General features: G+C 46.6%; 1 protein-coding gene across 4 annotated transcripts in view; it reads right to left on the reverse strand.

Moving 5' to 3' along the window:
* ZNF536 (zinc finger protein 536) overlaps window positions 1-16,583 on the reverse strand; it is a 418,033-nt gene that overhangs the window by 148,832 nt on the left and 252,618 nt on the right. For all 4 annotated transcript variants that reach the window (XM_032613632.1, XM_032613631.1, XM_032613633.1 and 1 more), the window contains one exon: window positions 9,943-10,095. In XM_032613632.1, coding sequence (XP_032469523.1) covers window positions 9,943-10,095 — 153 coding nt within the window. The remainder of the gene's footprint in view (window positions 1-9,942; window positions 10,096-16,583) is intronic.

Here is a 16,583-nt window from a genome sequence, read left to right on the forward strand (position 1 = left end):
GAGTGAAGAACCAAAGAGACAAGGCCCCTACTCTCACGGCTTTGAGAGGACACATATCATAGGATCATTAAAGAAAGAGGCGCACACACACATACCACACACACATACACTCACACACACCACACATCATACATACACACAACATACATTACAAACACACACACCACACATCACACACCACACATCACATACTCACCACACACACACACCACACATCACACACATACACACGCACAATCACACACACCACACACATCACACACACTACACATCACATACACACACACACCACATACACACAAACACCACACACATCACACATCACACACACTACACATCACATACACACCACACACCACAAACACACAAACACCACACATCACACACACATCACACACACACACACCACACGTCACACACACACATCACATACACACCACACACCACATACACACCACACACCACATACACACCACACACATCACACACACATCACACACACTACACATCACACCACACACACACCACATACACACAAACACCACACATCACACACACAACACATTACATACATACCACATGCACACCACACACCACACACACATACAACATACATTACAAACACACACACACCAAACATCACACACATGCACCACACATCACATACTCACCACACACACACACCACACATCACACACACACATACACACCACACACACACATCACACACACACATACACACCACACACACATCACACATCACACACACACATACACACCACACACACATCACACATCACACACACACATCACACATCACACACACACATCACACACACCCCACACATCACATACACACACATACACACCATACATCACATACACACCACACACATCACACACCACACACACATACAACATACATTACAAACACACACACACACCAAACATCACACACCCACACACACACATCACACACACACATCACACACACACCCCACACATCACACACACACATACACACCACACACACACATCACACACACACATCACACACACACCCCACACATCACATACACACACACATACACACCATACATCACATACACACACACACATCACAAACACACACCACACAGTGCAGGAGAGGACCTCTTCACTTGACCCACTGTTCTTTTAAAGTTAAAAACAGGTCTTGACCACCACTGTTCCAGGGAAAAGAGGCCACATCTGAGAAACAAGAATGATTAATTCTTAGCATCTAAGCCTCCAAGGATCCAGGCCCTGGTAAATTCGGGGCCACTTAACGAGAGTCCTCAAGGATTATTTTGACTGCACAGGCTCTAGAAAGCCTTCCATGCACCGCCCGTGCACACACCCTGGAACAGCCCTCGCAGTGGTTTCTCCATGTGGTTCCACCTCCAAGTTCCTGAGAGGCTTTATTTGGGTGACTGCCCCCTACCACCCAATTCTCCAGATAAATGCTCCAGAGTGAGCTGCGTGGGATAAACCCACCCGCTTTGGATGTTTCGTTTTAAAAATGAACAAAAACCTGATTTTATTTTCTTTATAACCCCTAAATGATTTGGATAACCACTATCGTCCTCTGCCTTAAAGCCTTTCCTGGGCTTCATCAGGTACAAGGAAATGCTTTGGAGACCACCACTAGCCCCGGCTGGGGTGCGTTTCTGGTGGGCAGACCCAGGGGTGAGCACATCCCCCTGGGGAAGCCTGGCCACCCAAGGGTCTCGTTTCACTGGAAACAGTCCAGCTGTTTCCCAAGCAACCTCCCTGGAGGGCACATTTCAGAGCACTCAGGAGGCAAATGTCTCACAACAGTGGCCTGGACTGGGTGGGAAAAACCTGTCAGCACATTCAGCTGACAGGGCTCTGAGGTATGGTCAAGGTCTGCTCTTCGGTGTCGTCGACTGACAAACGCCGAGTCCTGTGCTAAGAGCTGCTTCTTGTCAGCGTCATCCCACCCAGCCCGCTCCCGCCCGGGCAGGGCTCTGCCTGAGACTCGGAAAGACGTTCTGTGCAGCCTCGTGGCCCAGACAACCTCAGACCCTGCCAGCGGCTCTGTCCTCAGACCCATAAGTGAGTCCAAATCTACTGGGGGGAATCGGACAGACTGCCCAAGGCTTTGCAGGGTGACATGAGCCCTCTGGTCACCTCCACGATGTTCGCATTCAATGTCTTTGCATCTGCCTGTTGCAGGAGCCATACTCTCAGATGCTTTCAGAGCTGAGCAGACGACGAGTGTGCGAAACAGCGGGGTGGGGGCCACCCACCTCTCCTGGAGGGCCACCGCCACCCAATGCCGCCAGCAGTGGACACAAGGACCTCGATCTAAGGAAAGCCTTGCTTCCAGATTTCTACATGCAATATCCCAGTTTTAAAATATTGGCACGTACTTAAAAACTTTTTCAAACACAGAGAGGGCCAAAGACCCTATTCTGCAGACCAGGTCTGGTCTATGAAACTTGTGTCTGGGAGAAGGATGACCAGTGTTGAGCCATTCACCTACCAAAGGAAGCAGGGAACCACAACAGTAGGTTTCTGTGGGGAAACTTCTCACAATATTCTAAAGGAATAAGAAGTGGGCCCAAACAATGCATTTCTAGAAAAGGGAGTTTTGCTAGAAAAGGCGTAATCAATTTAAAAAATCATCAGTTCATCACTCCATGGTCTAATGAAATTATTGGAACCATCTTACATTAAACCAGCTACCCACTGACACATGGCATAAGATGTATATTCAGTTCTGGAATATCATTGATAACTTCTCCAAGTCGTTGTATCATAAATTTTAAGAACTATATGACCAAGTGGTTTAATTAGTTCATTGTACCTATTTTTACACGGTCATGTCTTTCATCATTCTGAGCCTCACTTTGCACTTGATATTCAAGGAAACCTCACTGTTCTGGGGAGTTATTCTGGAACTATTCAGAGCAAGTTCCCTATAGTGCTTCTCCAAAAATAACAGGGGGATTCATTTTATTCTCGTTGGAAATTCCTTTATCAAGCTTTTAAGAAGGGCTCCATGTTTCTAACTTTCTCGTGTGTGTGTGTGTTAAAACCCCAAAAGTGTTTTCACTTTTAAGTTGGGTAACCTAATATTTTCCCGTATTTGCATCCTCTATTTGACATTTATTTAGTCTTTCTACATGTCTTTACTTAGTTAATACCAGGAGAGATAAATACGGTGGTGCCTCTGCAGAGAAGCTTCAGTACATTAATATAAATTGTACACTAATTCCCCCAAAGCATATATATGTTGTAAACCTGAAGACTTTTCACACAGCTGCTTATTGCTAAACAGTGCCTTGTCCAGAAGGGGACAATCTGTGTCTCTAATTGCTGTCACTGAAGCCGAGATTCATTATGTGACTTTCCCATTAAAATGTGAGCATTAATTTGTATAATGAAATATCGCCCACTGCAGTGTTCATTAGCCATGCCCTACTGTATACGGTACATTGTTAGCTACCTAGAAACTGTAGTTAATTTCACTAATGGATATTTCCCTACTTAGTGTTTGGTAGGAAATTTATACTGTAACGTTACCTCTTAAACTTTTAAGGAAATTTAAATTCAATCAATTATTTTCAACAAAAGTTTGGGATGTCATTAAGGCAGGAAAAGCAAGGATGGGGGACTGTGGAAGAAGGAAATGGGCTTTTAGTTCATCTTAGAAAAACGACAGAATTTTAATTCAAAACAAAAAGAAAAAAGGGATCGTCTCCTTTCGGGCAAATGGGTCTTTTTGTTTTCTCATCATTACGCAGGTAACTGTCCCCCACTAAGAATAACTCAATGCTCTCCTTTTAGAAGAGGAAATGGGAAGAGTGCCCATTTTAACCAATCCTTTTCTGAACATTTATTCAATGTGCTTTTATAAATGTTGAAACAGCCTGGTTACCTCACCAGAAGAGGAGACGCAAACGCATCAAAGGTAAGCTGTGTGTGTATCAGGCTTAGGGTACCTAGCTTAGGCGGGCCGAACTTTCATTTCCACCCACATCCTCAGACCAGTCGCTGCTTGGTTGAAAGGCAGTTTCCAAAAAGGCATCAGGAGTTTATCATCTCCACTATGCCAGCATCTAATTCCACCCCACTTTCCATGCCAGGGGTCAGGGGGCCTCCATCAGCCACAGTAGCTGTTTCCTTGCCCCACCGCCTCCCTAAGCTCATTGGGCTGGTGGGAAATGGAGGCAAGCGGGTCAAGGAGGCCTCAGGCCAGTCTGAGTTAGGGAGCAAGGAGGAGCCAGGGTGCACAGTACTTCCCTTTTAAATCGCTGGGAGGCTGCGTCCACACACCTTGTGGGTACAAGTCACTTCCTTTCCTCCAGCTGGTTATGGTGTGGACACACACTGTCAAAGAAATGTTGCATTAATTCCCTAAAACGAGCCAAAAATTCACCCAGAAAAGTAAAAATAGCAATACAATGCAGTGGTTAATAGAATGGAATTCTAAATTAGGCAGATCTGGATTATGACCTGTAATCAATGCTGGGCAACTCTGGGTGGGTAGCTTCACATCTCTGAGGCTCAGTTCCCTCCCCTTGCAAAGGGGACGGGGCGGGATAAGGGGCGATTTGGAACCTGGTCTCCAAAGTACTGTGAGGATTAAGGGGCGAATAATAATAATCCACAAGCAGCAAGCGGTGCTTGCACACGTGAGTGCACAGAGAGTGGTGACTACAGTTACTGTCATTGTTGTCGTTATACTATCCTCGTTGGCTGAATTCTTCTGTGGGCAGCCAGTTGCCGTCATGCTGTGTAGACAGCTTCAGTCATGAGGCAAGAAAACTCCCAGGCTGTGCCTTCCCCACAGGGAGGGCACACAACCCTTTGGAGGGGCTGCAGGAGAGAAGCCTTCTCACCTCCACAGTCCCCTTTGGCTCCATCAGGACAGAGGAGCCTCGGGTCTGGTGCCAAGAATGCAGGTGAGAGCCAAGGAGGGCACCCCGTGCATCCCACCTGGGCAGCGCTCAGCCGCTATATCACTGAGGCAGCACCCAGAAGGGTGGGCAGTGCTGGGCATGCCCCTCAGCCCACCCTGAGACCGCTGGAGAACCACGGCTGGCTTCCCTGTACAAATCTAGTCCATAAAGAGATGCCCAACTCAGGGCCAGACCAACACATGCAGCAAATCAAAACCAGATTAATAAACCGCTAGCATAGTTTGAGAGGGGAAAAAACTAATGAGATTTATTTTTAATTAGTCTCTGAACTTTAGTGCCTCCAAGTTTTCATGAGTGAGGTTGCTTATTATATTTCTCTAAAATGGCCTTCCTGAGACAACAGGCACCCCCTGGGAAACCTGACACACAGGTGGGTCATCACATGGGGTGTTACACCCTCCTGGGGCTTGTGGGGAATGCACACCCCTCCAGCCTTTCAGGAACTGATCAGCGCCTGCCTACCTCCTGCACAAAACAGACACACTGGACCCTTCAGAGTATCCCCAAGGTAGTACCTGGAGGAGGGGGTAGTGAGGGAACGGATGGAGTACATTTGCAGGCAGCCAATAAAGAAATGACTGGCTGGCCTCGGTCAGGGGCAACCTGGGGGCCTCCCTGCCTCCTGTCGCATGGTATGACTAAGTGTCTGCTGATGCATCTCTGAGATGGTTAATTTTATGCATCAGCTTGACAGGGCCAAGGGTTGCCCAGATATCTGGTCAAACACTATTCTGGATGTGTCTGTGAGGGTGTTTCTGGATGAGAGTAACATTTGAATAGTAGACTGAGAAAGCAGATTGCCCTCCCCAGTGTTGGGTGGGCCTCATCCAATCCGTGGAAGGCTTGAATAGAACAAATCTGAGTAAGGGAGCTCTCTCTTTGAGCTGGGACTCCATCTCAGACTGGGACTTATACCATCAGCCTTCCTGCTTCCCAGGCCTTTGGACTCAGACTGGAACTTATACCATCCACTCTCTGGGGCCTCCAGCTGACCAGCTGCAGATCATGGGACTTCTCACCCCCCATAATCAAGTGAGCCAATTCCTTATAATAAAGACCTCTCTTTCTCTCTGTCTCTCTCTATATATGTATATATATATTGACGTGTATATATGTACACAGATGTGTATATAGAGATATATATTTGTATATATATGTATATTTATAGATGTATGTATGTATATTGATGTATCTACATATGTATATGTATATAGATGTGTATATATTTATATAGAGATGTGTATATATTTGTATAAGGATGTGTATATATTTGTATATAGATGTGTATAGCTGTATATAGATGTGTATATATTTGTATAGAGATGTGTATATATTTGTATAGAGATGTGTATATATGTATATAGATATGTATGTATATGTATATAGATATGTATATATGTACATGTACATAGATGTGTACACACACACATGCACACACACACACACTGTTTCCCTGGAGAACCCTAACTGACAAAGTCTCCTTACTGACTGGCTCTGAATTCCAATCACCGGCAGCGTACTCTAGAAGACAAATCGCACACGTCCAGTGATTGGGTCCTAATCAGCCCAACTTTCAAATAGGAGAGAAGTTCAGCCTTCCCTGTGTGGGCAGCAATCAACGTCTGTCCTACAGGAGCCGGAGAGGGGCAGCCCCTAGGATGTGAGGGTACTCTGGGTGCCTCCCCTCCATCACGCATGGACCTGGCTGGAGCTTGGGGGACAACAGAAACGTTCTTGCTACCTGCAGGCTCTGCCCAGCCCACAGGTGTTCAAAGCAACCTGACTGGTGCATCTGCTCAGAACCTCTCTAATAAACAGGTGTTGGGAGAAGAAGAGCAGTAACTGAGTTAATGTAGTGGAGTTAATAACGGAAAGTGTTTTTATCAGAGTTGATGCCATACGATCAAAACTTCCCATAGAGATGGAGTAGGACAGAAAGACACAGAGAATGTTCCACCTCATATCCTGACCAATTAAAATATATTTATTACACATCGGATTTTTAATGTGCTCGTATGGGTCCATTATAGAAAAACTGCAAAAGATGGCATCTTGGAAAACAACTCTTCTATTTTGGAGACTGCTGTCCTCTGGCCATGTCACCGGGAAATACAAAACCGCAAAGAGAAAGGGGAAGGCAGTACAGGACATCTCCACAACTGGGGCCCCTATTAACTCATTCATTAACAAACCACTTGATTTTGATTTTTAATTACACATAATCTACACTTTTATATTGTCATAATGGATGTTTTACTTTGGTGATTTATAACGTGTAACACTTTCTGTTCTGTTCAGAAGCGCAAGCGTAAGCATTTTCCAACTTCTTTGTTCTTTGATAAAAGGAAATTGATCTTTATCTGGTTACCATTCTGCCTTTTAAACACTGCAAATTCTGTTTCCGAGGAGGGCTGGTGGTGTGATGTTTCCATGGCTTCTTTCATTTTTACCCTTATTCTGGGAAGTTTCTGGAATGCCTCTGTCCGTGGCCCTGTCTTGCTTCTCTCTGTGTCTCCAAAGACTATTGATCACAAACCTCGGGAGTTTGTGACGCAAAAGAAGCAGAAGTTTGGAAAAACATAATGTTTCTCAAGCTTTAAAACTTCTAAAAACAGTATCCATTTGTTTCTACCCAGGTTCAGCAAGACTTCTTTCTGCCAGCTTCAGTCCTGATTTACCAAGAATATTCTGTGGCGTTTCCACTCGAACCACAGGCAAGCTGATGGGGGTGGGGGCCCCCAGGGGCAGCAGAGTTCCTGGTTGGGAGGCACTGCCCCTTTCCTTCCAGACCCACACTCCCCGGCAGGGCCGGCCTCACCTGTTGTGAGCCATCATGCACCTGGGAAACCTGGCCCAGGAGCCTGTATCCACATCACGTGAAAGGGAAGTATCACAGCACCCGCCTGGCCAGGTCTCCACACTCCTGTAGGCAGTGAGACCGTGGGTGCCCTGGTGGACTGTCTCCCATGTCCTGATGGTCTGTGGGTCCCTCCCAACCACCACAACACTAGGGGACCCGGCTCCAACCTGGGGAGGAAAGTGGAAATTACCATGATCTGAGAAAGCTGAGCTGCCTCTCCTTGAGCCCCATCACTGGGAAGAGCTTACTGAGAAGGGGACATTGGTGCCAAACTCTGAAGGTGAGGGTGCAAGCTGGTGACCTATCTTACAGAGAAGTGCAAAGGCCCTGAGGCAGGAACTAAGGGACTCCTCATGAAGCTCCTGCGGAAAGGTCTTCCATCCATAACCAGGAATCTAGCACCTGCAGCCTGGCTGCCACGCTGTGGCTTCTGACCAGCTCACGTGTGCAGGGTGCCTTTCCCAAAGGACCACAGGTTCCCTAGGGAAGGGTCCACGTTCGCCACTGCACTTGTCCCCTCTGTGCTACCCGTCACAGGGCAGGCATTGCAGGAGTAGGGTCACTCACTTATTTGTTCTGTCATTCAACCTCTCAAATAAATGTACCATGCCCCCTGTAAGCTGCAGTTCACTGCAAGGTGCTCTTGTAGGCCCCGGGGTTCTACAGCAATTAAATAGATGGATAATATTACACCTTCACATTCTACTTGGTGGAAGACAGACAACACAGAAGGAAATGAACAACTGAACTGAACAAGGTAATTTCAGAAGGTGTTAAGTCTATGGAGAAAATAAAGCGGGGGCATGAGGGATATTTCAGGCAGGGTAGTCACGCAATCTCTCTGAAGAGGTCCCATGACGCTAAGCCCCCAGTGACCACCTGGAGGAAGAACATTCCAGGTGGAGGGGGCAGTAGGTGCAGAGGTCCTGCGGCAGAAGCAAGCACTCCGCGTTGGAGGAACAGGAAGAGGGCAATGGGGTCGCAGGGTGGTGATAAGGGTGAAGATAGGCAAGGTGGGTCAGGTCCCATGGACCCTGGGGAGGAGCAAGCTTGGCATGTAATTTTAGGAGACCCCTCTTTGCCCTGGGGTGACCCCATGAGAGAAGTGCTCCAGGACAGGGAGGGACAGTGGTGATGCCCAACTGCACCCAGGCTGAGAATAAAGACAGCAGCCCATCCCACTGCCACCTGTCCTCAGGGCTCCTCTGGGTGTCAGGGGGATTTGCAGGCACAGGCGAGGGTCCAGGTGAGGGCTCCTTGTCTTTAACCACATGCTGCACATGAGGCCCGTACACACTAAATATCCTTCACGACCCTAAGCTTTATTGATTCCTTGGGAAACAGACCACAATTATTTTTGAAGATAGATGGCATATTTGTCTATCCTCTGAAGCAGCTCACACTCCAATAGATAAAGTGTCAGGAGAAAAATCAAAGAAAATGGAGGTGTCCATATGTCAGAGAGAATTTTTTTTTGTATTGGCAATGTGCAAACAACTAGCAGAAAAGCTCACAAGAACCATGACCGAGAGACAAGACAGAGAGACCAAGAGAAGCCCTCACCTTGAGGGGCTCGGACAACGCCGTAACAGGGGAAATGACCACAGTGGTCCAGTGGCTTGGTTAAGAGCGTCTCGAGTTTTCTTTTGAGGAGACCCAGTGGAGAGCCGCCCACCCTCCTCTCCATCTATCCAGTCCCAGGTGTGGGCACGTAACCCCAGCTGGGCTAGAAGCCAGCCTGCCTTCAAAGACCTCCTACGTGCCCTTGTATATTTAGAGTTTGAGCTGGGTTCTCATCATCTGCACCTGAAAGACCCCTGGTCCATGTGAGGATGTGGGAGGTGCTACTTCAGTGCAGCAGAAGGATGCCATCAGCAAAATGTCACAGGGCCTCGGACAAAGCATCATCATCCCAGGCATGGACCATGGGAGATCCATGTCCACATGTCCATGTGTCATTCAGGGGGGTGAGTATGGAGTAAAGAACTGGGTCATTAGGGTCGGTTCAGACCCACACAATGGTGCATGGATAGACCCACAGAGGGTGGACCTAGGACAGGAGCATGGCAGCCCTGGACTTCCTCCTTCGAGCTGTGCACCTGGATCCCTCACCTGTGTGTATCCTCAGGTGGACCTTTAGGTGATGGGATGTCCGGAAGGTTTTCCCACAGTACGGGCAGTCCTTCATGGCCGAGCCCAGGCTCCTGTCTCGAAGCAGTGCGGGCTGCTGGACGCCGGCAGATCTCCCAGCCTCCTCTCCAATGTCTGCAATGGAGGAGAAATATTCTCACATCACTTCAGCACATGTCAGAAGTTGTTCGCACCAAAACTGCCAACACCACACAAGGCTAAACATGTCAATACTACACCTGTCTATTTTATTCTTTAAATCTGACAGAATGCTGACAATTCACGTATTCTTGTTATTCTCTTAAATTATTTCATCTTTCCTATCATGATTTTAAGCAGCATATGGTACCTTTATATTGAACTGAATTAAACAAGAAAAGAAACAGCTGTGTCAGCAGCTGGTTTGATTTCTTCTTTTGCTTAGCTCCTATTAAACATTTTTTTTCAAAAGTTTAAAAATGTTGGTGGTTGTTGAGTCTGATTAATTTATAATATGGACTAGCTGGAGAGTTTGCTATAGGATCAAAATCACATTTGCATTATATCAGGCAACAAATGAAAAAAAATGTGTCTCGGCTGAGTCCCCAAGACATGCAGACGTACAGCTATTTTGGGACAGGAAAGAAAATTATCCCAAACTGATCATTTCTTCCTTGTAGAGTCTTGCCTCCATCGCTGGCTGGTGTAATCTCATGAAAGGGAGAAGAAAAAGTATGGAAATGTGGTTCCACAATTAGCCCATGATAAACATATAGTGACATATTCAAAGTCATGTGCAGAAACTCAGCTGCAGAACTCCCATAAACTTAGAGCACTGCAGTTAAATCTTTGTGCAGTGACCTGAGAACTTCCTCTGTAAAGTATCAATACAAATGTTCCTTCCTGCTGTTATTTGTTATGTAACCCAAACCATTAGAAAATGGAATAAAATTTACATACGGCTGCCTTCTGCACAGAAATGATGGGACATAATAGTAAATAGAACTGTGAAAATATCTAGTGGTTGGAGGATATGTTACTGCAACACCCGAGGCCTGACATCACGTTGTCAAAGAGGCGACATCAGGGGAGCAGGGCAGGAGCTGGGACTCTGCATCTCGAGAAGGGGAGGCAAGCAAGCCTTCTCCTCTGGCCTCCCCGCAGGGCTGGAGGCTGCTTCCTGGCACATAACCCAAGCTCCTGAGGCTGGCAGGGTCCTGGCCGCAGCTTCCGGCCCACCCTCTAGGTCTCCTGGTAGATTTCACCATGAGAACAAGGGGACCTTCTGGGATAATAAGCAGACCTGTGAGTTCTGCAGAGAGCAAAAAAAAACAAGATTTGTACCTTCCAAGCAATGGAAAATGCAAATTGCTTTTATTCTTCAACATCCATTCCTGGTGTTCTCTGCTCACAGCCAAAAGGGACAGACTTACAGGCCATGAACAAGATGAAGGCAGTCGCACTTAATTCTTATTTGGATGTTTGCTCGGTGCAACTGTGGAAACCCTTTGGCTTCGAGTGTCCTCTCTGAATTTGGACTGTGCACGATGGCATCATCATCCTAGAAATTTTCCTTGAAGGCTCACTTTTAATCCTATTCTCCACAGCTCTTCTAACCATCCTTGGAAGAGCTGTTCGAAAGGTCTAACTGCCCAGCTTTTTTTTTTCCTCGTAATTTTACACAGGGAGGGGGACTCAGTTCATCCACATCTAGAACTCACTCGACCTAGCACTAGCTTTGTGGTTGTCCACATGACTGTGGAGAGACTACCAAAGATGGCTACTGGGCTGCTGATAAGGGAAAATAGGCGCAAGAGAGTGTTGCCAGGTCACGGCAAACAAATGTCCCACATGCAGTCCTAGCAGGAAGTCCCTGTCCGCAGGTCAAGTCCACCAGGGCTGCCACCACCTCTGTCTTAAAGAGCCAGTTTGTCGAGAGCCCAGGAGAACAATGGCCAGATGCCAGATGCCAATTCCAAGTCAACCGCATCCTAGTTATAAATAGCTGAGAGGCCATCTCTTACCCATCTCCCTCCACCACCCCCAAGCCACACCAACCCCAAACCTGTTGCATTTGCCCTCCCAGCATTGCTCATTCCTTTTGTGGGATCATGAGGTCAGCTTAAAATAACAACGAGCCTGATTAAAATCCTGCCCAAGTGCTCCCCGCAACAGGGTTAAGACGCCCTATTTAAGTTAGGAGGCCATGAGCTGTCCATTTGAATGATGAGCAGAACTAAGTGTTGACTTCAGGACAGGAGTAGGCAGGTGTGGGCTTTTGATGTTGCATCCCTGCCCGTCCTCGTGTCCCACGGTCTGCAGCTGAGCACCTTCCCCAGATCCTCCTCCATCGGAGCCCCTGGGGAGCAGTCCAAGGCAGGGCTGTCCAACAGAAGAGAATAGAGAGCGTGGGGAACATACTTCCACTGCAGCTTTTGGTGAGCCCCAGCCCAGGGCACGATATAGATAAATAGACAGATAAGGCCACTGCCCTGCGCTCCCGCCGGCTTTACAGAAGGTGAGGATGAGCTGTGTCTCACTATATGTCACTCTAAGCAACGGCCTGTATCTGTTTTCCTTTTATCTTTCCATCTTGGATATGTGTGGCCCAATAAAAAGAATGAATTTGTAAGATAAACAGCTTTCTTTGCAGATTTAAGAGTCTAATTTTCACTTTACACAGAATGTTTTTTCTGGTTTTGTTTTGTTTTGTTTTGTTTTTTTGGAGGGCCAGAAGGCCTATGGCGTTTACTCTTAGGCTAATCCAACTAGAAAAACAAACTTGAGCAACGATGAAGGGGAATTGTGGGTGGTCCCAGGAAGTGCCCGGAGAGGCTGAAAGCCAAGTACAGTCAGTCAGTGATGGCAGAGGAAGGCCCGCTGAGCCGCACACTCACAGGGCCTGTGTGTGGGTCCCTGCCTACACCTGGATGGGTATCGAGGAACAAGGTGCGCTAAACCGAGCCCAGCCCCGCTGAGAACTCAAGGGGCTCACTCAGAGGGGAAGACGAGGCTGCTCTCTGATTCCTTCTCTACCCGCCCAGAGTGTAAAAGCACTAGCAGCTGTCCTTCTGCAAGGCTCCCCAGATGGAGTCCCGAGGCTCTGCCTGTGGCCACACACAGCTGGCCGGGGAAGAACCACGGGTCCTGCTTATGGACAGACCAGCCCTCCCCCAGCCCTTCCAGGAAACACACGACAGAAAGGAAGAGGCATTATAAAAATGACACCTGTGGTCCTTTGTCAGGCCGATTTTGGATTGGTATGAGCTTTTAAAAAAATTTTCCTTTTCCTAAAATCTGCAGTATCTCTTCCCTCTGATCAGACACTTTCTCTAAATGTGTTGAGGACGCTGAAGGTGGGCGTGTGAACAGAGGTCGGCCTCAGACCCACTGGCTGTTCCTCCTGCTTCTCTGTGAAAGGAGCGCTGCCAGCTCCTAGAGGCTGGGGTGTCCCTGAGAGTTGGGGCATCTGGCTACAGGCAACACAGCCTCAGCCTGGGTGTGCTCTGGCTCTCATAGGATGGGGAAAGGGATGAGAAATAACTCCTGGGACCCCTGTTTCTTTTCTTGACCCCACTAAATAATATGGGATCTATTCTTCAGGAATGGATGTCTTATATATGGCGGTAGCAAATAATATTCCAGAGGAACATAGACTATACATGCAACCCTTCCCAAGTTTCAGCCTAGAACAGGTGAATTGTAGTAGGTATCAAAAACTCTGCAAGCTTTCTCCTGTTCCTACAAGCTGAGAGTGGTTAGATAAAAAAGAGGACATGGATCCAATCATTTCAGGTTTTGTTTCAAGAATTTAGGAGGTTTCTCAAAAAACTAAAAATAGAACTACTGTTATGACCCAGCAATTGCATTCCTGGGTATATATCCAAAAGAAACAAAAACACTAATTGGAAAAGATACATGCACCCCAATGTTCATAGCAGCATTGTTTACAATTGCTAAGATATGGAAGCAATCTAAGTGTCCATCAACAGATGAATGGATAAAGAAGATGTGACACACACACACATGTATATATATAATGGAATACTACTCGGCCATAAAAAAGAATGAAATTTTGCCATTTGCAAAAACATGGATGGACCTGGAGGGTATTATGCTAAGTGAAATAAGTCAGACAGAGAAAGACAAATACTGTATGTTATCACTTACATGAGGAATCTAAAAAATACAACAAACTACTGATTATAAAAGAAAAAGAAACAGACTCACAGATATAAAGAACAAATCAGTGGTTACCAGTGGGGAGGGGAAGAGGGAAGGGCAATATAGGGGTAGGGAACTAAGAGGTATAAACTATTAGGTATAAAATAAGCTACAAGGATATATTGTATAACACGGGGAATAGAGCCAATATTTTATAATCGCTATAAATGGAGCATAACCTTTAAAAATTGTGAATCACTATACTGTACACCTTATATATAATAGATATAACATATAATATTGTACTTCAACTATACTTCAATTAAAAAAAGATATATTATTTGGGGGTGGGGGACATCAGACAACTGACCTTCCTAATTTTGTCATCTCAAGGTCAGAAACCATGCCTCCTACATTTCCATTTGCTGCTTCTAAGCCTCTGAGTGTATAGCAAGGTTGGCCTAGGCCAAGGTGACATTAAGGTTCATTACCTTCCCTGAGAATTCACAGAGGGAGGGTAGGAGGGAGTTTCTATAGCTGTGGGCTGAAGGAGGGGCTGGGGGACTAAAATCGGTCCTGGAGGGCTTCCCTGGTGGCGCAGTGGTTGAGAGTCCGCCTGCCGATGCAGGGGACGCGGGTTCGTGCCCCGGTCCGGGAAGATCCCACATGCCGCGGAGCGGCTGGGCCTGTGAGCCATGGCCGCTGCGCCTGCGCGTCCGGAGCCTGTGCTCCGCAACGGGAGAGGCCACAACAGTGAGAGGCCCACGTATCACAAGAAAAAAAAAAAAAAAAAGGTCATGGATCATCAACCGCCACAAACTGGCAGAGTCCTAGATAGACAAAGAATCGATGCTTAGAAAGAAAGACAACTAGCTTCTCAAAAGTTAACGCCTAGACACACACACAATACCATCAGCAGCTGTCTGAATCCATCCCTGAGACTGGCTACCTTGTACACAAATATGATTTGAATCTATGGGTGCCTCATTATATGTCTAACCTTACTCACATATTGGTTTGGAATTTAAATACTTGGTTTATGAAATAATTTTGTATTTTAAGGGTAGATTTTCCCCCAGTTTATCTTTAAACACTGAGCTTCCTCGGTACCTCTTTAAAATAGTCTTGTTTGCAAAGAAGGCTGCCTCAGGAGTCAGAATCTTTTGCTTCTGGGTCCCCGGGGCCTGGCTGTCCTCAGGCAAATCCTTTCACCCCACCCCAGCTGGACTTACTGGCCCTTCCCCTCTGCTCCCTGTAATCCTGCGATGCTGGAAGAGCCCCAAGCCCACTGCAGGCTGTCTTCACCCTCTTTGTGGCCTTTCCTTCACCCACCCTAGCCCAATCTAAGCCAAATAAGCAACAGGGATGGCTCTTAGAGATATGGGAGGAAACGACCATGAAAGGGATAGTACGTGCTCCTATGTATTCCACGAGAGCCTACTTTTCCCAACTGCCTTTGCGCTAAGTTGAGACCACTGACTAGTCCAGCCAATGGCTGGAAGCGATGCAGAGGAGAGAGAGTGTGCCCCTACTGTCTCCCTCTCCTCCCTGGCCACCCTGACCTTGCAACACAAAGGTCGAGGGGGCAGAATCGCAAAACAGAGGATGCCTCGATGGCTGCGTCACCAGATGGAGGGGGGCTGACCGAAGCCAGACTGCGCATGAATGAGAAAAAAATCTTGGTTCTGTTAAGTCATGGAGATTTGGAGAGCTGTCACAGTGGGAAGACTCAGGAACTAAGAAGTGTGAACCTTCTACTGGTGAGGTCTTCTGGGTTTATACCCAATCCTCTAGGTAGTCTTATTAATTCACAGAATGAGACAGAGAACAAGGTTCAGAGAGACCAAAAGAGGCAGAGTGGGACCAAAGAGAAAAAGTAAAGAGAGGTTTCTTTTAAAATTGTGCACGTACTCTCAGTGCTCACCTCATCCTGCCGAGCAGCTTTACCCTTCACATGCCCAAAAGTACATTTAGGAAAGATTTTTATTAAAAGAAAATTGTGATGATGACGTTGGTGATGATGATGATGACGATAAGCCCATGCAGGGAATGGAAAGCTTTCCCAGCAACCTCAGATGGGTAAGGGAGCTGTCTGTATACCTGAGCATTTACTACTTTATGACATAAAAGGCCATGGTATTTTAATTTCTATGGAACTCCTACTATAACAGTAAACACGTTTTCCCAGATGAGTCGTGCAGTTCATTCTAAAAGTCTGTCTTGCGCAAAGAGCAACTCAAAAGCACAGATCTCACTTCATTAATGAAGGAAAAAACAATTTGTGGAGTCTAAAGTGTGACCATGACACCAAAAAATCACATCTTTATTAATATCTTTGCCCACATATACCAGTGTTTTAAGATCTTTTCAGGGGAGGAAAAGTAATACCTTGGAGGAAAAATCCAGAGGAATGTATAGTTCCTCTTAAAACCTTAACACTTTCCCTTATTTTAAAAACTGTAAAATAAACAGACTCAAAA

This window comes from Phocoena sinus, chromosome 19 (genome assembly GCF_008692025.1).
Source record: "Phocoena sinus isolate mPhoSin1 chromosome 19, mPhoSin1.pri, whole genome shotgun sequence".
Taxonomy (NCBI): domain Eukaryota; kingdom Metazoa; phylum Chordata; class Mammalia; order Artiodactyla; family Phocoenidae; genus Phocoena; species Phocoena sinus.